Below are 23,469 nucleotides of genomic sequence, written 5' to 3'. Positions count from 1 at the left end.
AATCGCCTCTGCCAGCACTTTGCCTGTCAGCAGCTCCTGAGAGCTAGCCATAAGAAAAGGCCAGGCTCAATGCCAAAATAACGTCATTGCCACCAGGAAGGGTCTCCCCAAAATCCTTTCTGCTCCTGAAGCCGGAGTTAAGCCCAGTGGGAACAAGCAGACCTGGTCCAGTCTGAAACCTTTACAAAGTGACAAAAGGAATTTAGAAAAATGATGTGTTTGTTTTGCCATCTAGAAATCAGGCTTGGAAGGTGTTGACCATACACTGGAGCTTTGCAAATGATGTGTTTAAATTATTTCATTGTGTGGGCAATCTCCCAGAATATTTGCCTCCTCCTCTGGGAGGTGTTTTCTGCTGTCTCCAGCTCTTCAGGCTCCTCTGCTCTGTGCCACCATAACGTCAGGAACCATCAGGCCCTATTCTGCAGCATCTCAGTGCTTCACTGTGAGCTCAGAACCCTTGATGGGAAGCCCTGGGAGGCTGGGGGAATGGCAGACATCTGGGCTGCTGTGAAGAACCACCACCTGCACCAGCCTGCCATGCAGTCCTGCCCCTAGGGCCGAGCACAAGACGTCTTGTTCAGCAGCAGTGGGGACAGAGCAATCCATAACGGAGCCTTGAGAACAGAAGCTGGGAGAAAAGGGCCATATCCTGCACGGTTAGCTAGGCCACTGAGGTGATGGATGAGCTCAGAAGGGGCAAGAGCAAATAAGAAAAGCCAAAACAGCTGGAGGCAAAGGAAATGCTATTTTCTTCTGAGTGCAGCACCAGGAGCAAGGAAACCAGAGAGCTGACATGTGCTGGGGTTTTGTGTATTATATTTAATATGGGGGTTTGCTTCTCCTGCTCGGACAAAATCCAAGAGGGGCCTCAGGCTTCATGGGACCAGCTTTAGCCGACACCAACTGAAGCCCCAGCACAGAGCTCTGCTCCTGCTGGATCCTACACAGCAGCGTGAGATTTTTGGGGTTAAAACTCAGCAGCCTTCCATGGGCTTGGGCAAAACAGTGGCAAGTATAAGCCCAGATGGTTGCAAGGATCTGCATTGCTTCGGGCAGCTGAGAGAGAGCTGAGGAGCAGAACCCAGCCCAGGCTGATGGATGAGCCTCCCCGTGCGCCGAGTAGGCCGTGCTTTCCCATAAACAGCAGCCCCAGCCTGCAATCATGCTCAGCAGGCTCTGAACCATCACTTGAGGCTTACTCACGGGCAGGCAAAGCTGATTGGAAAGCTTTTTTTTTTTTTTTTTTTTTCTCCTTTAACAAATCTTGGCTCATTAAGCGTGAGCCTGTGGCATATTGTAGGCATCCACCGGGGACAGGGCAGAGCAGGGATTGGAGCTGGGGCAAGTCTAAGGAGAGCTGCTCTTACTGTTTGTCATTATCTGCACATTTCAGCTGCCGGTTTGCCCTGGCAAAGATTATTCACACAGGCTGCTGAGCAAAAGGCTGGCCAGACAGTTTCTATAGTTTTAATCTTTTTTTTTTTCTTTTTTTTAATTATTATTAATTTTGGTGCAAGATCACAACTAGAGGAACCCAGCTCGGCTCCTCTCAGCCACAAGACGTGGCTAAGAGAGGCTGTATCTGCTACACCCTGTTACATTGCTTTAAAATGAAGTGTTTTGGAGAGGGTGGATGTTGGGAATTTCCCCCTGGGTGCCAGCAGAGCTGGAGAAAGGGTCAGGGCTTGGCCAGCGGTCACAGGGCTGCTGCAGCATCTGGGCTCTTGTTTCCTCACAGCAGCACCTTTAGGAAAACAGCTTACCCAGCCTAAATACCTCCAGAGAAAAGTTGTGTCAGTGACTGATCCAAATCCCCTTCACCTGAGGTGAGCCTGGGCTGCTCTGCCATAAGGATGTGTTTGAAATCAAAATTGCCGGGCTGAGCCTAAGCTTCTTTCATCCGAAGAGTTGGGGCCTCTCTTTAAAAGTGTTAGGTCCGACTTAAAGCTTACTGAACACAAGAAAATAGCCCAGGATTTGTAGGAGTAAACAGCTCTGGAAGCTCTGGTAGATATAAGAGTGGTGCCTTACCTACAGGGAGGATCAGAGCTCGAGCACAACGCCCAGGAGCGAGAGGGCTTTTTTAAATCAGTTATAAACCCCTGATGTTTTCCCTTGTTTAATGTAAAACCTCTAATGGAGTTCTCTCCCTTGCAGCAGGACGGATCACGCAGTGCAGGAGCTGTTACTAAATGATCTGGTGCCAAGCTCCAGCGAGCACAACAGTAGCGTCCTGGAGCTCGGCAATACGGCCCCGCTAAACCCTCCCGTGCCCTGGGGACGTGTGGCACTGCTGCGGGGCTCCTCTGTTGGTGACAGGTGGTGGGGTGCGGGGCTAGCCGAACCTTCAAACACACACCTCTGCAGGCAATTAATGAGAGCTGTAATTATCCCTTCACCAGGGCCCCTTACACCTGTATGTAGGCAGAAAGACATTTAATTTGACATCGTTATCTCTGCATATTTTTTTTTGGCAACAATGGGAATGAAACTGATGGAATAATACATTTAATATAAAAAGAAAAAAATATATATATTTATATGTTGGCAGACACTTCTTTCCACCTAAGCTGACAAAGCCTAAACCACTCTTGTCTTGTAGTTGGGGAGCCCAAAGCTTGTTACACTGTGATCTCACTTCAAATAAAGGGCATAATATCCCTGTGAATAAGTGATAACCATTTAAAAGCATGTCTAAAATCAGCATTCAGGGGTTGAGCTTTGCTTTATCCCCTGCGTGGAGCGATGCTGCCTGCCTGCCTTCATGTGACTTTGTGTGGGCCTTCTACCCTGGCTTTAATTTAGCAAACCCAAGAAGATAACAAAGGGGGAGTGGGGATAACTTCAGGGCAGCTCTTTTTTGTTTTGTGCTGCATTCTGTCTTGCTTCACATTTGCCTTCTTTTTTATTTTTTTTTCCTTTGGTGTATGCATACAATTCCTGCCAGCAAGTAAAACAGACTTTCTCCTTAAGGATCTATCCGTTACCCTTGAGAGGGATTTGGCTGATAGCTACCCAAACTGATTGATTACCTTGCACAAATAGCCTTTCCACCCTGAAGATCAGCAGCCTATAGTAACCGTAGAGGAAATCTCCCCTGTCAGTGGGACAGCCCTGTCCCCGAGCTGGGGGATTGCTCGCTGCTTTGCAGCTGCCTACACTCAGTCTATCCCTCGGGAAACAAGCAAACCAACTCCAAACATGATTTAATAAAAATAGCTCTGTGGATCCTGTGAACTGTCTCACGGCAATGAGGAGGATATTACGGTAACAAACAGCTGTAAAAACTTTCATCCCTGCCATAAAGTTTGCCACAGAATGACCCCAAATCTCTATAGGAAGATTTTTACCATTACACAAATCCCAGTGAGTTGTGGTGGAGGACCACTTACACCCACTTGGTTACATCCTCCTGCTTTATGAGGCTGTTCCATAGGGGAAGACACGGCTTTCTTCCCAGCTGGAAACAGTATATGGGGTTTTGACTGCTGTAATGATAGGTTTTGGCATAAATCCATGCACTAATCCCTGATAACGCTTTGGTAGGACATGTTGCTGGGATGTGACGCTGCCCCATGCAAGCCAGCCTGCTGCTTTCTGCCCGTTCCTGCAGAACCGAGAGCTGTTTTGCATGCAGCACCGGATCAGCTCACAAAATGTTCCCATGACCGAGAATGTTGATGTTTAGATCAAAGAGAATTAGAAGAAAGGGCTTTCCTCCTGGTTTAAATTCAGGCCATTTCCCTACAGCACTGTATAATAACTAAGGACATGAGATGCTGATGTGCCCTATAATAAAGTGCAAATGGACAATTCAGCCACTTCCTTGGAGGACAAAGGAATCAAGAAATAAGGGAAGGCATCCCCAGAGAGTGAAGAAAAATATGTGATGTCAGTGGTGAGAAAACTGTTCACAGAAATGCCAGCAAAAATCATTGAATGCAAGAGGACACCAACTTTGAAAACATGCTTCAAATTTTGGGCATTTACCTTTTCCACTTTTTTTCCTTGCAATTCTTTTAAGGTCAAGTTGTTAAAACGTCCAAGTCTGCAACATAGTAATATCTCGCTGCATAAATACCAGTGCCCATGTGGGGAATCTCTGACCCATGGATGGATTTTTTGTTGTTTTAGGCTTTACAAAATAGGTGTCAAGATTTCTGTGAATATAGAAAAATTGTTGGCATGGGTGGCAGCACTGTACACCCTGCACCCATTTCTTGGGTAAAATAAGTCTTTGATAAAAGAGCTGTCCTGAAGTTGTGGTGTTTGGCCAAAGACAAGTTTTGAACTCATACTAATGAGTAAAACAGAGATGATGAGGACAGACTGCTGTGGCTTAGGCTCTTCATGCATGAGCTGTGGGACACCCCCTGACCCATGAGCCGGAGCTCCCAGCAGATGAAAGGAGCAGCAGCCCTCCCACCTTGGGATGTAGCCCAGATCAAGGGCTTTGTGGGAGGTCTGAAGTTGACACAGAGCTGCTGTGGCTGATAACATCGACAGTCACGTTAGGATGGTGAAAAAAAAAATTGGCTGGGTTTGCATCAAAAAGTCAAAGCCGCTCGGTTCCCACCACGTCTCACGCTCACCGTCCACTGCCAACATTCTCCGGCAGCTTCGGCACACGTGTGTGCGGCTGGGATTAGTCAATGACTGCTTTAGCTCCTTGTTTACTGCCACAGAAAGGGTTAGGGGATTATTAACAGTACAGTTTAAAGTCTGGTTTTCACAGCCAGAAAGATTTCACTTCTCTTCTTACAGCAATTCGGAGCAAAGAGGATTTTTTAAAATATAAAAATATGTAACTTTAAAACTCCTTCAGACCTTACCAATAAACACGTAAGAAATTCCTGAGTCTTTGCTGGTAAGAGGGAAAGTACCGGTGGGGATTAGTTATTTTGATCTCTTCGCGCTCCAAGAATGTTCACGGTTCTGCTAAGGTTTGCAGTTTTCACATCATAACATGCTGACAACCCCATTGGTAATGTCCTGCCCCTGCTGCCAGAATCACAACCTCGAGCGAGCGCCATGTGATGTGGGAGGGAGGCAAGGCAGACCCACAAGCCTGCAGCTCTTCATCTGCGGGCCTTGCTCCTAATTTTGTCCCTGATGTCTGACATCAAAATCAATTTTTCCATTTATAAAGTAATTCTGTCTGCTGGGAATGACATCATGCAACAGCCCTAAAGCCTATTGCCTGTTGCCATTGCTGAAGACCAAATGCTGGGCTATTTCTCTGCTCCAGCTCAGCATTTTTTAAGCCTCTAGTTAAGGGCACAGCTGGAAGGTAGGCTACAATTTTCTCTCAAATTTCCTCTTGCACACCCCGCTTTGCGTGCATGTGCGATGCCTGCAGCTCACCTCCTCTGCGTGCCCAAGAGCAGGGGCTGCTCCAGGAATAGCTCTGTGTTTACTCGCCTTTCCTTTCCAAATCCCGCTGAATTTTCTTTGGCTCCTCACCAAGCTGCACAGGCCTGTTCCTCTCGTATTCCAGGCTCAAAGCTTGCTATGTGCATGGGGTGTTGGATGGGGAGAGTAATTTCTGTGCACCCAAGAGCATCCCCTGCACCAGGACCCTAGAAGGGTAGAAGAGCCAACAAGGGTCTTGGTTTTGGCCATGGTGTCTAAGTGGAAGGACTGCTGGCATCAGGAAGATCTTCATCAATAACTCCTTCCCATCATGGTTAGATAAGTCAAGTTACATTTCATTACTGAAGGTGAACATGGCTCTGTGCCTGTGCAATGTCTCCATGGACGTGTTCAATTCTACAAGTTCATGATGCAAACAAGAAGAAAACACAATTTTTATCCACAGATGAGCACCTACCCTTTCCATCAGCCTCAGCTCCTGCATCTCCATCCCGCTTGATGAAGAGCCATCCACTAGAGAGCAGTGTCACCCAGCCCTTGGTGCCTAAAAGCCAGCACCTCGCCCGAGAGTGGGAAGGACACAGCCCACCCGATGTCCTCCCAGCTGGCGGGGACAAGGGACGTTGCCTGTCACCCCTGGTGACCCTGACATCGGATGGCCTCCTTGTGGCACAGCCCGTGGCTCTTCAGCTGGGTTTTTATTTCACAAGGGCTGAGATTTGGATTTGGAAGACCCATCTTTGGCTCAAAAAGCACCTACGCATTCTAATGTTCAAAGTAATGTGTGCGTGCAGGAAGGAACTTGGTATTTTGGGTGAGGAACCTCTGTGGGGAGAAAGAGCTTTCAGACAAAGAGAGCAGAATTAGCAGCAAACAGTCTTTGTTTGCGGCTGGATAATGGAACCAACATCTCCCCAGCTGCCTCTGATTCCACCCTAGAGCATGTTTCTGAGGAAGGGAAATAACAGAGAGACTTTCTTTGCATTAAATGTTTTGGCAATTTGATATTTGGTCCCTTTCTAAGGCTGACAGGTCTCAATCGTGCTAGAATAGAACAGGAGGAAAATGATCAGGGTAATGAAGGTCAGGCAGCTCCATGAGCAGGCAGGGGCTGGCTTCTGCACTGCCTTTCACGGACACGTGGGCTGCTGGAAGTACGAAGACTGCGTTGATTTTGGAAGCTGAGAATAAAAATATCGTCAGGCAGAAGGGAACAGACACACTGAACAGTTACTCAAATTTAAAAGGGGAAAAAACTCACAATGTTTCTGGTTTTCAGTCCAAACCACATAAATGTGACCCACCAGCATCAGCCAAGCAGAAATCACAGCTCCATTACCCGGGAACCCAAGGAAAACCCAATCGAGTCAAACTCCTGGGGCTCATGCCTGAGCTGCTGGAGAAGCAGCTGCATTTGGGGGATATTCGGTGACCTACAGCCACTGCTGGGGTTTTATGGCAGCAGCCCGTAGAGCAGGTGGCAAGTATAAACCAAGCAAAAAGTCCGGGATGGACCAAAAGACCACCCGCTCCTTCCCATGGCCAAGCTGCTATCAGAAAACCTCTCTTCCCTGCCGCTCAGAGCAGCCTACAGCTGCGAGATCACTGCTGCGCCAGTGTCACCGCATCACCGTGGTATTTAGCAAAAGAACCCAATTAAACCTTTAAAAGCAATGAGATTCTCAAAAAATGAAGTGCTGTTAGCCGAAGAAGCAACTTGGTAAATATCTCCAGCAGGGATAATTAAGCAGAAGAATGGCTTTCATTTGCATGTCGCACAGCCAGCTCCTTGTCATGGTCCAGAGCCGAGGAGGCAGGATAAAGTGTTTTGGAAAGCGACGGCCTTACTCATTGCGAGAACCACCATTTATGTGTTACACGAAGAGGGATTTTTCCCAACTTGTTTTTAATTTCCTGCTAAACAAAATTCTAAAAATAAGCCTTTGGCATCCATCAAAATGCTTTGCTATAATTATAGCCCTATTTAACTTCTTGTAGAAAAATGTAAATATTGCGCTGTTGGAGTACTCCATTATTCTTCCCTCCTTATCCCCGAAATGAAATGTATTTATAACCTCCTTCCTATGATACATTTTGCACTCAACAAACCTGCATTTTCCTATAGAGAAACCGTGCTGGAATATTTCCAACAAACTCTACTCCAACGTAATAAGAAACTGCAGCTGACGCCCCATTAATAACATGCATTTGCAGGAAAGGCAATTTGCACTACTGCCAACAGAAAAACAATCAAGAATTTAAAAGAAAACAACACGTTGGGATTGCTGCTTCTGTAAATGACCTCCTGGAATAGAATTTGACCAGAATAAGAATTTGTTCAAGTTTACATTAGAACAAACAATAAGAATATTTTCTTTAAATTCTAGCGCAGAAAAAAAAAAAAAAGAAAAAAAAAACCTGAAAAAGCTCTTGGAAAGGGACTTTTGTGATTAGGTATATTAAAAATATCCAAGTCTCTATTGGATTTACATGAGCAGCTCCCCATTACAGAGAAGGGAGTCTGATGTGACTGGAAAAAAAAGACCTTTGAATCAGGTTTAATTCTCAGTGTCCAAAAGAAAGAGGCCACAAGAAGAGAAATCATTAGTAAATCGCTCATAAAAGCACACAATTTGCTGCCAATATATTTAAAACAGTTCCAAAACGGTGAGTTGAAAGGAAGAGGAAGAGAAAGGAAAGGACCAGAGAAGGTAGGAGAAAGGCAGGGGCTGGGCTGGGAGGCCTTGACTGCATGGAGGCCTTGTCCGCATGTGGGTGGAAGGGGCTGGCATTAATTATCGTCGTCCCTTCCTGCCTGGGAAAGGAACAACCACGGTCATACAGGGTGGCCTGAGGGGCATTGTCTCTGTGCTGTGAGTCTCTGGGTTACAGCAGTGCCTGCACCCACTCCTGCCTCTTGTAGGCCTCAACCGTGCCCCTTGGGGCGTCGAACGCCACAAAAAGCTCAGGAAAAGCTTGCAGAGAACTGCATGCACGAAACAGTAAAGGATTTCCCTGAGGTTCACCCGTTGCAGAGCCTGGTTCTGTTTCCTTGACATGGGTTACATTCCGTCAGTGCGAGGGGAAGGAAAATGGGATAGTTGTCTGGGGTTGGGGAGGGAGAAAAGTTTCAACTCTGCTCCTCCAGCCCAGTTTCTCATCAGAAACCAGCCCAAGGAACCAAAAAAAAAAAAAAAAATTCCCTCTCCCAACTGCTCTTCCTGCAATTAGGGAGTGATCAGCTGCCAAAGTGTGTGCCTGGGGCTTCGCTTTCCCTAAACTGTTTATTTTATCGGAGCACAGATCACATTTGGAAGAGTTTAGGCAGGCAGGGGTCCCCCGTTGCCTCTGCTCCGTGCTGATGAGAGCCAGAGCGCCAGAGGCGGCCGCCAGCCCGGCTCCCCGGGGCCCTCCTTCTTTCTGGGGCTGCCTTGGGCTGATGGCTTCCCTGGGGCCAGGCTGGGGAGCTGAGGGCACCCGGGCACCTCTGTTAGCAGGATCTACACAGCAAGAAGGGCTCCATCACCAGAGTGACCAGCTGCCAAGCAGAGAGGCGAGAGGCAAATAGAGAAAGCCACGGTGAAAGGCAAATAAAGAAAGCCACGGTGAATGCCCTTCACCTAATATTTGCTCTCGTATTTCCCTCTGAAAGACCCTTTCCGTGAGCCCAGGGTGGGCAGAGAGCAGCCGCTGCCATTTCTGGGGACGCAACACCAAATGAAAGGAAGCAGGCATCGCCAAGCGTATTTCACTGCCCAAAGCAAACATGCTCCTCCAGCAGTGCTTCATTGCTGTTGGCAGATTATTGCCCTGCTCCCGGAGGGGATTTCAGCCTTCATCTCCCCTAAAAAGATGAAAAGGGAGCGAATATCAGAGGAGACGTGGGCTGCCAAGACTTCCTTTTCAGCCGGGCAGAACGGAGGTAACCTGATACACTGCTCCGTCCAGCACGCCAGCAGCACTCGCCCAGCTCCCGCAGTCTCTCCCGTGCTGCACATTGTGCTGGACAAGCAGGAAAACCACAAAAACCTTCCCTGAATTTTCCCTAGCTGGCTGTTTAACCTACTTGCTTTTCTGACACGAGACAGGCCCTGTTATCGGCTGTATCATATGCTGCGCTGCAGGGAGCTTCAGGAGAAAACAATGAATAAAACCACAAGCAAAGCACCCTCTCCAATTCAGCTTTCTCAATGCAAACATTTTGCCCTTTTTTCTGTTTTCTGTACCCATCAGTGATGATATTTCATGTTGCTGTGCTCTGAGCTGTTAGAGAATGAGTGACGCTGGAGAGATCAGCATATATCTTTCCAAGGTAACTTGCCCATATTGTGTGGACGCATCAATATATTTTTTCCAAGTCGCAGCCTCATCGCCTTGAGGATGGTGAGACACCTTTTAACCACCAGTGGCCTAAAGGACCCAAAAGCTGATTAAAGCAGGGGTGGCAGGAGGGGACTCGCTCCGGTTGTGCATTTGTCTCTTAGCTGAGATGCTACTGAGGAAAAATCCTCATCTTCTGGCAGCAAGGTGAGACGTGATTGTCATGAGACACTGAGCAGGCTGGGAAGCCACCACATGAGGACAGCTTCCTCCACCCCAGAAAAGAAAAAACAATCTAGTGCTAACCCTGGACAAGGGGAGAGTGAAACACCTGGAGAAGCATAGCGTTACCCTGGGCTCCTTGCTGGACAAATAAGAAACCAATTTTGGGCCTGAATGTCCCATTATTTAAGGGGTGTGTCCAGCTGCCACGTGTTGGCAAGAGTCACAAAAGCCAAAGCTGCTAACTGAGCGCCTGGTCAGCATCTGAGCTCTGCAGTTTGGTCTCCCTGCTAACAGAGGTGCTGCCCAGCCCCTTGTTGGGATGCAGAAGCTCCATCGCACTGGGCTGAGCGCTGCCATGATGCTCGACCATCCCCGCTGGGCCCATGCCAGAGGACACTTTTTTTCTGTTTTCCTCCACCTTTTGGCCCTTTGAGCCAAGGGAATATGCCACGTCTAATTACGAAGCCTTCGACTTGGAAGGGACGAGTCCCATCTGTGTCTGGGTCACCGCGGGGCGAGCTGGGACCTCAGGGCCAGGCTCCCAGGGGATGGCACCGCTTCCAGCGCTCTCATCAACCCCAGCATTTGCATCCTAATTTTAAAGCGTTATTTTCATGCAAAGAGAGCAGCAACAAAACTGAAAAGCTGATCAGAAGTGAGAGCCCCGAGGTTCGGCTCCGTATGATGCATGAGCTCATTGAGCACTTCATTTACTGCTCCTAATGACGCACAACGTGAAAGGGCTGAAAAAAGCAACCCGATGCACTATCAAAGCTTCACCATAAAGCTCAATTCTCCTAACTGGCAAACGTAGCCGGGGGCTGCCCAGGAGCCAGCCACACCGGGCAGTTTCTTGCAAGGTGGCGGGCTGAAAAAAGGAATAAGGTAACAGGGTTTGGACAAGACAAGTGGTCACGGGGTGCCTTGAGGACTTCCAAGGCAGGGAGGAAGTGTGGCGGGGGGGATTAATTATCTCGCCAGCCAATTCCTCCTTTAATAACAACTTCTACTAGATGCTTTCCTGAGTTTTGAGGATAGATTTAAACCATCACTGCAATGTGCCGAAAGCAAATCTAATTTCCACCCCCCCCCAGCCGCAGAGGAAGTGGAGGACTAATTATTAAAAAACACAAAATCACACCTTTAACAGTCAAAGGCCTTTCCTAATCAGGCACAGAATGAAAAAATACATTCAGGGAGCAAGGTGCCACCAAGGGCGTGCAGGGATGTCAGTGGGGCTGCTGGTCCTGCTCCCACCATACCCGCTGCTTACCCTCTTTAGTCTTCCTAAGGGAAAAAGGGAAGGACCAGAGCATGGCTCCAGCTCCCTTCAAGCCAATTATCACCTAGGAATGTTCCCTCTGAGAAAACTGAATTATTTCTTAGTGTGTTGGGGGGAAGGAGGATGAGGATGGAGGCTGGGAACCGAGGTTTTACGGCACAGGTCGTGCTGGTGACTACCTGAAGCTTTTAGGCTGGGGCAGGTTAAGCAGTGTGAGCCAGCTCAGGAGAGCAGGCAAGCAGTGAGGAAAGCCCTGGTGCTGTAAATCACCTCATTCCACTCTTGCTGCCAGGGAAGATTTTTTTCTCCTTTAGGCTATTTTCTAGTACTTCTGGCTGTCGGTTCATTTGTTCAAGCAGGGAACAGCAAAGGCGATTCGAGCATTTGTCAGAACCGGTATTCATCAGCGGAAAAAAATAAACGGTGCTCCACTGTTTGGGTTAATTGTTTTAAATTCTGGAGCATCCCAGTAGGCTTGCAGAGGGCAACACACGGGGTAAGGGCTCATTTTACAGTGATTGAATGGAAAACCTTAAGCCCCTTCCAACACTACATCTTGCCCTGCAGCACGTACCCGGATGGCATTTCAATATGAATGCATAATTTACAGTTTAGCTCCAACAAGCTTAAAAATTCGGTCTTTGTTAACGCCGGCACTCTTTGGCTGAGCAAGGTGAGCAGGGGCTGGAGGCAGCTGCAGTGCTGGGGAAGCAGCCGCAGCATCACTGCGATTACACAGCCATCGGGGACAGCCTGCACCAGCAAAATAACAGCCAAAAAGCCAGTGGGAGCAGCCCAGCGAGCCAGGGTGAGCTGCTGCAGGGCTGTGTGGGTGAAGCGGACACAAGGCAGAAATTTGAATCAATGGAAATCCCTATTTGCCATGCATTTCATTTGAATCCGGTGAGCAGTTGCAGGAACAAGCACCATGCGTTTGCATGTCCTGTGCTCCGTAAACAAGCGATCCCAAATGCTGCACGGGGAAGCACGGAGATGCTGAACCAAGGGCATCGAGCCCCACTGCAGGGCATGACTCTGACAGTCCTGTGTGACACTGGGCAGCTGGTGTGGGATGCATGAAGCCAAGTCCCAGCCAAAATCAACGCTGGCTGCTGCTTTCTTGCAAAGTGTCCCTGCCAGGAGTTACTTCAGGCAGGAGAATCTCCTCTGAAGAGGCGCTTGTTGTCCATAAGCAAAGGGGTACTGGCTGTAGGAGTGATCTCTTTGTGGCCAAGGCAAATTCCCTATTTCCAAGGCAAATTACACCAATTTGAATTAGTCCCAAATGCTCTCAGGTTGGTTGGAGGCTCAACAGACCTCACGTGGCACAAAACCACCCTGCAGCTGGTGTCTCCGGCTGTCACCATCCGAGTACTGCATAACAGTGCTTGCCCACGTTTTGTTTTCCTCACATTTTGCTGAAAGCTTTTAAATTCATGCCCAGGCTCAGCCCCTGACAATCTGTTGGCATACCTGGGTCCCAAGGTCTTGAAAGAGCCCCAGACCAGCCATGGCGCTTTCTGACAGAGCGAGGACACCGTGCTCCCTTCCCACGGCTACGAGACTTCTGCAAGCAGAGGCACTCTCCTCATCGGCTGCCAAAAAGGCATTTTTGGACCTGCAGAGTCGGGATTTGGCCTGCTCAATCACCAATTCATCTGCCCTAAATCTCATCAGTCAAAATGTCTTGATGCTGCAAAGCAGCAACACGCCCACACTATGAACACCCACAGTGCAGGAGCTGGGATGAAGCTTTCTTTGGACACCTCCATCTGATGCCACACACTGGTTTGGCACCCAGAGGGACACAGCATCCCCCATCCACGCATGGGTGCTGAGCCGGGGCTTGTGTCTTGTCCCAGAAAACTGCTCTGGTGCAGTAAGCAAGGCAGCACCGTGCTCTCTGGAGCCACGCCAGCCTGTGAGCAACCTGCTGGCCTCCAGCAAACGGCTTGATGGATCACCTGGTCTCAGCCAGATGATATAAACTCACCAAGCAGCTGGGAAATTAAACCAGTGCTTTCATCTCCATCGCACAAAACGGGCCCCAGGGTGAGCAGCGCTGGCTGGGAAGAGTGCGGGCAGTGCCCAGGAGCAGCCCCACCCTCCACATGCTGCTGCAGTGCTCTGTTCCCCTGCAAAAATAACTCGTTTCCACCCCAAAATCACCTATTTGGTGGCCAGATAATTTCCAGAGGAAACAAAGAATGAAATGTGTGATTCACCAACTGCTTATCCTCCCCGCTGGGCGCTTTTTGGGGTGTGCAGGGTTGGAGCGTGCTGGGAAGTGCTGGGGCTTCCAGCAAGGGGAGGGAGCAGGCTGCCAGGAGAACTCTGATTTCTCCCACAAAAGCAAGCACAGCATGTTTCACTGCCACAAGCAGCACGCTGCAGAATGATTTCTTAATCACAGACCTCACCAGTATTTGCTCCCCTGGATTCAGGCACTTCATCCGCTCGCCTTTCAGAACCGTTCGCATCTCGCCAACGGTCGTGCCAGTGCCTCTGCCTCTAAATGAACCCACTGCTGCTTCACAACAACCACCGCAGCACCTTCCTTTCAAGCCTCTCTGCCTTCCCTGGGAAAGGCAGACTGATGTACACTGACATCCCAAGGGACCCTGGCGTGGGAACACCTCTGTTTCGGTCACCATTGGTGTTCTCCAATGGAAAACATCTTTCCCTGGGAACATTTCAGCCCAGCACCACACTGATAGAGTGACAGCAGCAAGCATCGGTGCAAAAGAAAAATCATTTTTGGTCACATCAAGGTCTACTGAGTGAACAGCCTGTGTCTGGATGTTAATTAATGCTTAAGTAAAGGATATAGGACTTTAATCAGTTATTCCTCCCTGGAAAATCCTCCCAGCTTCCAGAGCTTTAGGGACTTCTTGAGCCAGAAGTTGCACCTAAACCATGCTGCTTAATGCTGAAAGACATCTCCTGAGTAATTATACTGAAGTCCAAAGAGCCCCAGGCTGGCAGAGGCAGGAAATGCCCAGTGACCATGAAGGACACAAAGTGAGGAGGATAAAGGTGATGAAAAGTGCACGCCTGTGATACACACTGTGAAATCACCTGCATCCAAATACTTCTCCCAACTCCGTCTTGACTTCTGGTGCCTCAAAATGTTTTGCTTTTTCCTTTTTATTTTTTTTTCTCCCATGGTGTGTGCTTTGAATCGCAGTCAGCCTGCTCATGGGCTGCACTGGGTGCTGTAGGTGGGCACAAGCGGGCTCAGAGCGCAGGTCCCAGCTCTGCTGGAAGGCAGCCCCATCCCCTGCTGTCCTCCTTAGCGTTGCCACAGAGTTTCAAAGCACAGAAAACATGTTTATACATACATCAGCTGAGTGCTGTGCATACCAGACCAAGCCAAAGGTGGATATCCCCCACAGGTTATGAGATCTGTCTGCACAAGGAAGCTCCTACTTCGTCTGCAGCTGCTAGGAAGACGCTGCCGTTATGCTCACAGGGCTGGAGACGGGCAGAAAGGTCACAGAGGTGGGAAAGCTTAAAAAAACAACCTGTAAATGCCAGCTGGCTTTCCTCCTCCCTCTGCACTCATGGCTGAGCTGCCTGGCTCCTCCACTGCTCCCTCCTGAAGGAGCCGGGCTTAGCACCATTCTTCATCCTGCCACTGCTCTCATTAGCAGGGCAGAGAGCGACACGAGAGTTCATTAATAAGGCCGAGCAAGTGTCTCGCCTGTCCGAGACCAACGCTGTAAAAGAAAGGCCAAGCGAAACGATGCTTTAAGCAGGATGCTGGGTGCACCACGAGCAGGCTGATGCTCAGCACTGCTGACCGCACCGAGGGTGGCCGGGGGCTGCAGAACCCAAGGCAGCCAAGGGAGAGCTTTTTGTGCGTTGCTCATTCTCCCTTTGTTTTCCACTCTCCCTCCCCAAACCTTCACTCCCTTCTGTGTCACGCCAGGACTTCCCACCAGATGAAGTCACCCTGCTGTTACCGGACTACTCTGTCCCCGTGGTTAGCCCCACTGCTCCCTGTCAGGAGGGCTCACACAGGGACCCCTCCTGTGCTACCAGCAGCTGGCACGATGACAAGGGACACCAGGGCACCAGCCATGACGTGAGACCCTTCTGGGGGTCACTTTGTGTTTCCCAAAGAAGGTTGGTCTGCCTCAGCCAGGTGGGGTTTGAATGCTGAACCACCGCCATACGCAGAGATTAAATTCTCATTTCCAACCCTCCTGGGACAAGCAATGGCAAAAGTATGGTATGATAAGTTGGAGATGGACTCTCCTGTGCTTCTAGGGCAATTAACAGGAAAAAAAAATGCAGTAAGTAACTGCAGTATTTCTAATGCTACGGGATACACATGGAGACAAGCTGCACTCCACCGCAGCAGAGCTGTTATTAGCATCTGCCACGCACAGGCAGCCAGCAGGCAACACTTAGCGTCTGCCCTGGAAAGGGATTGCTTTCTGCTTGCATCCGCTACTTTTCTGTCTGCCACCACCACCAGCGTGGGGATGGGCAGGGATGGCCGGGAGCTGCGTGAGGAGGGCAGCAAGGATGGCAGCCTCCTGTGGTCCTGCTCAGCCGGACCCTCTCCTAGGGGTGATGCTCCCTTTGGGGCCATCAGTGAAATCGCAGGCACCACAGTGGGTGTTTAACTCGGAAAAGGGTGGCAGCACGAGGCTTTGCAGTGACCACACAGGTGCCACCAGGCTGTGGACCACGGCCATTTTGATGTGGCATAGCTAAGGTCAGAAGATCCACCATGGCCTGGAGCACCTGATGTCCCCAGTCCCCAGCCCCAGCAGCGGCATGGAGCACAGCAGCTCCCAGAAAGAACCCGAGTGCTGCTTTTCTGCAACCCAACCGCAGGCACGGAGCCTCAGGCCATGCGGGGAAGAGCAGAGAGACTTGGAAATCACCTGCTTTCCACTGCAAAGGTGGAGTGACTTGGAACACAGCCAGCCCTGAGGGCACCAGGCAACGCCCCAGCCTGGTTTTGGCAGCATTTGCTCCGTAAGCTGGACAGCACTGTGCTGGGGCAGCCCCGTAACCGAGGGGGAAAGGCAGTCCCCTCGACACGACAGCCACCCACAGATCCCAGAGGTCTCCATCTCACAAAATCCCTGCTCTTCTTCAGCAGCCTGCTGTGCACGCACACACAAGGATGGGATTTTAATGAAGAGGAGACCACACAATTCCTCCCACTGGCGGTGGATTCGTCCTGGAGGCTCAGAAGGGGCCATTGTTGCAGGAGCTACAACTGCTGCTATCGCTCACCCACGAACTCCCAACAGCAGCAGAGGATTTTAATCCACAAACATTCATTCTCTCTCTGTTTTCAAAAGGAAGGGCACATTATTCATGCATCAGGCTTCCCCCTGTAAAAACTCCCTTTTTTTTTAAATTTGTGTTTCACAAAGGCTTTGCAGAGAAACGCAAGCAGACACTACAAGCAAGTATGAACGATATGAACGATCAGCAGCCAGCATTCCTCCAGAACAGAAATGTTTTGTGCCCCTGATGAAATCAGGAGTGGGATGTTAAAAGATCATTGCTACCAACAATTAAAAGCTGCTTAACCTCCATAAGTTCATCACAAAATCTAAACGCACGTCTCTTCTGCTCTAATAAAGAACTCCCGCTGTGCCAGAGCAGGTAGATCTTAGCCCAAACAGGATTTTCAAGTAGATTTTTAACACATCCGAAGGTTTTACAAGAGCAAGGGGGAGCTCAGGCTGACTCCTGGGTGTAGAGGAGGACCCATGAGCACCCATTTCAGACTAACATTGCCTCTCACATAAACTCTTTCCTTGCTGCAAACACTCACCCTTTGAGCACTGTCTGGAAAAAGAGGGAAAATGCAGGCCTTCATTCTACAAAGGCTCAGTTTCTGATAAAATATTTCTGATGGTAAAATATTTCGGATGCTTTCCCCAGCCGTTTCAATGAGAAGAGTCACCTGGCACCGAACCGGTGCTGAACTCTCCCAAGGAAGAAAACAACAGTGGCAGGAAAAATTAGGAATTTTCTGACCCTAAAGAAAAATTCCCAAGCAGCTTTGAGACCAAAGCTCAACAGGAAGCATTCCTCTTTGGCGAGAGGCCTTTTACTGGCGTGTTCCCACATCCCCTTTAATACCCTGGGAAACAAAGCAAACGGGGGGCCCGGCTGGAGGGGTCACCTGGCTGGAGGAGAGCCAGGAGGGGAGCCCCCGCTGCTGCAAACGGGAGCTGGGAGCTCTGCCTCCTCGGGGGCAAAATACCTCCAACTTCTGGCAACACTGGCACTGAAAAAGAAGGGAGCAAAGCACATTTCCAGCTGCCTCCAGAAGGCAAAAGGAGGCTTGGAGAGGGGCTTTAAGGCAGCTCCAGGAGGCTGACCATCCACGCTGAGCTACCAGACATCCTCCCCAGGCTGTTCCTTTGTCTTTGAGTGCTGCAAAACCATGTCCCGCAGGGCCAAATGCCTGCTCACTTCCTACCCAGGTGCTGCTGCCACCGTGCAGGAGGGACGTGGAGCAAGAGGAAAGCACCACTGCATTTTCAGCCCTGCTCAGGCTGGGAAAAACAAAGGAAACAAATGCTACATTCTGTCTTATCGTGCATCACCCCATAATTTGCATGTAACATGAAAAGGTACTTATTATTCAAGGGCTTTTATGCCCCAACTGAGGCAGGACACAGGCAGCAATGCCCTGCATTGATGTATGCCAGCAGTGACAAACACCTGTCTACTGCATCGCCCGATGCACACCAGCACTCACAGAGGGACAGAAGATGCCAGCCAGTGTCAGACACTTTCACGATTAAACAGATCCTCCATCTCAGAGATTTACAGCCCATCCCAGTCAAATTTCCTCGCTCGTCCCAAGAGAAAAATGATGGATATTGAGTCATGACAGAGTCAGAACCAGAGAAAAAAACACTGCCCAAGTGGCAAACCACGAGCAAAGTACAAGAGGTGGGTGCGTTGGCACTGGGATGGGCACTGAAGTTCTGCACCAGTGGGGCATCGCCAAAGGGTCTGGATCAGTCCCTTAGGCATGTTAAAGAGGAAAAAAAATTAAAAAAGGTTTAAACTTGAAGAGCGTGAAGAAAATAGGTAACATACTGGAGTACTAAATCCATATTTAAGGTCCCAAGGATGTGATTTTTATAAATGCAGAGATCCCACCGGGTCACAGCGTGCTTGTGCCACGTTCCTCAACCGCAGCAGCTCCCTTTCCCCTCACTGACCTTCTCCTTCCTACCGCAGTTATCTTAAGCACCCAACAGCTGTTGTGGTAGTACCACAAATTAGTAGAAACAAGATTATTCCTCGAGTGAACCAAGAGCAATGCCATTTTTCCATGGAATGACATTTCAGAGCAAGGCATAATGAAGCCGGAGCGTGTTGAAGCACTGACTGCGCTGCTTGTTGGGCGGAGATGAAAGAAGTCTCTGTTTAAACTGGAATTCAGCCCAACAAGATAGAGTGGTGAAACAATAAAGGGGCTTTTGGACTGAATTGGAGAGACATTGGCAGAAACTACACACGAGAGGTGGTTGCGGCTTCGGGATGGGGGAAATGTAGCGGTGAACATCATAGCAGCAGGGAAGCAAGAGATTACAAGAAGGGAAGCGGCTGATGTGCCATCCCATCACAGCAAAATGCCCAACTAGAGGTTGAGAGGTACTGAGCAACCGTGCCTGCTTCTTGCATGTGCAGGATGGTGTCAATGGGGAGGTAACAACATCTCTGTGTTGTTCAGATATGTGGGTCTCTACGAACAACAGGGCTCAAGGGATGCTGAGCCAGCTCTCTAGGAGACAGGGTCCTAATCCTGTTTGGACCCGCAGTCCTTTAGTCCCTGGTGTCTATTTTCCTCCCCTCTTTTTCTGTAATCTTTTGTAAGACTGAGTTTTTTCACAGGATTAGTCTCTTCCTATGGCTACAGATAACATCTGCTACACCAGGAACCAACACTCGCTCAGGACCATCAGCAAACACCTGGATACAAATCCTAACCCTGCCAGATTGCAGCTTCTTTTGCACTTCTTACTTCTTTAAAAATACAAAGCACCACAATTACATACGTAGGGCGTAGTATTGCCAAAAACAAGGAGCCCTTTCCATTCCCATCAGACTCATTCAGAGGTTTTCGGTACCAGGACCAGGACGTTGGTGGCCAGGATGCTTTGCTGAGGACCCGGGTGAGAAGGGCACTGGGCCATTTATTCCTCTTTTTTTGATTAAACAGTTCCCATCGTGCAAACACACAGCAAGCCCTGGCATGCACGGTGACATGTGCTTGCATGATGACATGTGCCTATACGTTAATTACCAGCTAATTAGGGTATCTTGGAGCAGGCTGTAATGGGGAAAGAAAAGCGGCAGCGGAGCAGAACACCTCTGGGTGAGCATGAGGAAACCTGGTAAAACGGCCACGTGTAGGGGAAAAGGAGCAGGGACAGGACAGGGACCATTGGGGTGGCTCGGAAAGCCGACTCACCAGGACTGCGGCTTCCTCTTCATGATGCCTTGGCGTCTCCACTGCGAGTGGGGGCTGAGGTGGTAGGTGAGCTGCCGGCAGAGCTTCTCCATGGCCCCAAGGGAGTCCCCCTCCTGCAGAGACAAGGGAGGGAAGCCAGGTAAGGTGGCTGCAGCGTGACTGTCCTGCCCACAGGATGCTCCAACCCCAGAGCCGCTAGAAGCTGGCAAGTCGCAAGGCACCACGCTAAAAATTGTACAGGAAGGAGGACAAAAAACCCCAATGATAGCTAGGGTGCTGCAAGGACAGGGCGTTTCACCGAGGGCCAGCACACACATGGACATTGCTCACAGATGGGATTCTTCCTCTGCAAATCCACCTCCAAGTGCGAGCAAAGCCTGCAAGCAGCAGCCCACTGCCCTGGTGGGATCCATGACCCAAACTCCCAAGTGTTATCCATCACATATGTGAGCACTGTTTGTATTTATGGGGTTTATCCCCAGCATGACCCGCCAGGAAGGTTTGTCCCGTGAGCGCACGCAGTGCCGTAGTCACTGCAGTTCATTCAGCAGCAGCGCCGTTATCGTTTGACACCACCTAATGGCTTTGGGCACACAAATTGTACAGAGATTGATTAAATAAACCAAACGACCCATCCATTACTGTCAGAACCATTTTACACAAGGACAGACGCTAAGAGGCTTGGTGAGCCTGGAGATCTCAGGAAGAGCACTCATCAGAAACTCTCAAAGTGGGTATTTGATAGGAAAAAAAGCATCAAGGAAAGCAGCGATTTTGGTGGAGTCGCCTTAATTCCAGTTAAAATTTCCATGCGAAAGGATAGTAAAATGAGAAATCATTGGTTCCAAAAACTTTAATTCTGAAACTTTCTGAATTTGGTCCTAGAATTTTGGTTCCTAAAAATAAACCATAATACAAATGCCAGCACCTGAATAGCTAAATCACGTCTCCTTTCAAGGTTTCTATATACCAACACATGATACGACTCTTAATGCTGTAAAATGTCTGGCTTGCTCTCTGAGAGATGACAAGCAGAGATTAAGCAAAGGAATAATTATACAACAAGCCAAGATGTGACAATTTGTGGAATCTGCCTGGTTTTATGAAATTGCTGCATCATGAAACAGCTTAGAAAAGAAACAGAAACTGGGTAGGAAGCCCCCAAATCAGCACTCAGCCCAGGTTTGGCTCACCACTGCTCTTTATACACACTGATTGCCCAAGATTTTGCCACAATTTGGACAGAGATGCTGATGAAGATGTCGTATCTCATCTGCCAGGATGCCAAATTACTGCTGCCCTCCTGTTCCCTCCCTCCAGCCCCGGCTGCGAGCTGCGTATTTCGTGCAGCGTAATTTATGCAATGTGTTCTCCCACCTCACCTCGTAGTCAGCAGAGCAGGACGGGCTTTATAAAGACATTATAAATATTAAATTAACCAAGGAGCAATCTGGTTTTTGACAAATTACCTCTGGGTGTGCAGGGAAACAAATACATCAGGTTTTCTCAAGGAACAAAAAAAAAACAGGGCAGAAGGGGCACATCAGCAGATGGCTGGAGCAGAAATAGCAGCATAGGGCTTTAACCCCTTCTTTTCAGCACCTCATTTATCACCATGACTTTAAATAAGGGTTTTGATCCCACAAATTTTGGTGTGGCTTCAGCCTACGCTCACCCCCAGCAAGCTGAAATCTCTCCTAAAGGCCCTGCAGCAACAAATAGCTACAGCTCGAGACTCGAGATGGGGGAACTCAACAGGCTCAGCACGTCAAATTAGCAGAGAAAAAAAAAAAAGGAGAATAATTTATTTCATGTTTTCCACTAGAAGGGCTGAAAACACATTACAGTCATTTTTTAATCAAGGACTCAAAACATTTGAGGCAGACAGCAACACGTGCTGCTCCCTCTCGATGCTCTCCCCTCTGCCAGCACAACCAGCAGCCCCAGCACGAGAAGAAAATGCCGTGGATTTCCACACCTAACCCGTGTTTCAGCTCCTGCCATTTATCTTTGGGTCCGTGAGCCATTTGCTGCCTTTCAATTAAAGGGAAGCAAAAACATTTTGCATAAAACAGAGGGGAGAGAAGCCAGAGAGAAACTCTTTAGAGAAACTACAAATCAGGCACAGCTGGTGGGGACGCTGCGTGCCAGGCAGGGCTCCTCAGCGATGCTCTCCCCGTGCCAGTGCTGTTTGTGCTTCATCCTCCTGGCTCCTTGCATGCCAGCATCACCAACTCTGGGTCCCAATTTCAGCAGAGATGTCCGCACAGCCACAGCGGGTGCCCTGCTCCCTGCTGCGGTGCAGACCCCGCCATCGAGACCCCCGCCTTGAGCAGAGGGGGCTGTGGTGTCCCAGCTTTGAGATAACGGTGCCCAGCCCCATGACAGTGCCCAGCTCCATAACGGTGCCCAGTCCCATGCTGCTCAGGCTCAGCTGGGCTTTCCCCCGCTGCACCGCACGGGATGATGCATGTTAGGAAGGGAACGGCACACCGAAACGCATGGAAAAAAAACAAGGAAGCAAGCACTGTGTTGCGACTCAGCGCTGCAAATTGCCTCTGCCATCATCCTGGAAATGACAATTAAAATTATCTCCTGTATTATCCTGACAACTAAATTGTTGGGGAAGTGAAACGACTCTGCAGAGGAATATGGAAAAAAAAAAATGCACAGGAAGTAAAAGCACCAGAAGCTTGTGCTGATGCACGCATGGCAGGAGGCTCCCTGGGAGCCCTCCAGGCTCTGGTAAGAGATTTTGCCCGAAGCAGCTTGCAAACCTCCCGAGTGCTGTGTCCAGGTCCTTGCTGGAGGCTCAGACCTTGGCTTCCCATCACAGCCACCCTCTGAGAAATTGAGCACAAAGAAATCCCCCCAAGGGCACCCAGCAAACCACCAGCACCCCTGCAGCACGTTGAGGGGCTCCACAAAAAGATGCTAGAGCAGGACGAGGCACCTTCTGAGCCCCATCTCCCTGCTTCAGCAGCCACGGCCAGCTCATCCTTCACTAGCAAGCTCGACTCACAAGTTCTGCGGGCACAGGTCTCCTTGTGTTTTGGGGCTTTAAAACATTATTTAGACACCACCACTTCTGGACACAGCAACTCATGCCCCTCTGGTCGTGGCACCACGCAAGGGGACGACAGGAGGGGCTTCTCCACATCGTCCTGCAGCAGGCTGGAGATAAATGCTCCAGTTTAGCACTGGGATGGATGCTCAGCCCATCTCAGAGGCTGCTCACTTGGTTGGACCTGCCCGAAGCCTCCAGGACCCCAGACCACCAGCAGCACTCGTGGGGCAGCGCTATTTTGGGGCTGGAAAAGGCTGCAGGAAGCCTCTTTTTGAGGAAGGCCCTAAACCTCCAGCACCTCCAAGACCTGAGCAGGAGCAAATCCCCCAAGAACTCGGTGGGGAAGGTCACAGGCCAGCCCTACAACAGCTCTTCCCAAGCCAGCAGCACCACGATACAGCAAAATGGGCTCCCCAAAATCACCCCCAGGCCTGACCTGTGTCCAAATGCCACCCTAGGCTTCCCAAAACCTGCTTGCAGAAGCAGAGACGCAGCTGAAGCGGTGCCAAAGGCAGAGCTGGATGCCCGTGCTATGGTTTAAACAAAGGCTTTTCCCTGGTTTATTGGACAAGTCTATCAGGAAATAATTGAAGCTTGCACACGGTCTCATGGGACCGAGCCCAAAAGCTTGTTTGGAAACCGATGCAGCAGAAAAAACAGTGCGGCTCGCTCGCCTGGAGGAAGTTTTAACCTCGCTTCCCTCAAAATGAAAGGCAGCGGCCAGATGGG

At 49.6% G+C, this 23,469-nt stretch overlaps 1 protein-coding gene across 1 annotated transcript in view; it reads right to left on the bottom strand.

Moving 5' to 3' along the window:
- The window catches only part of LRRC75A (leucine rich repeat containing 75A), a 69,732-nt gene that overhangs the window by 3,996 nt on the left and 42,267 nt on the right, over positions 1-23,469 (bottom strand). Inside the window, exon 3 of the mRNA XM_040532526.1 lies at positions 19,674-19,786. Within this exon, the coding sequence (XP_040388460.1) occupies positions 19,674-19,786 (113 nt within the window). The remainder of the gene's footprint in view (positions 1-19,673; positions 19,787-23,469) is intronic.

This window comes from Cygnus olor, chromosome 20 (genome assembly GCF_009769625.2).
Source record: "Cygnus olor isolate bCygOlo1 chromosome 20, bCygOlo1.pri.v2, whole genome shotgun sequence".
Lineage (NCBI taxonomy): Eukaryota > Metazoa > Chordata > Aves > Anseriformes > Anatidae > Cygnus > Cygnus olor.
This window is presented reverse-complemented; position numbering and strand designations above follow the sequence as displayed.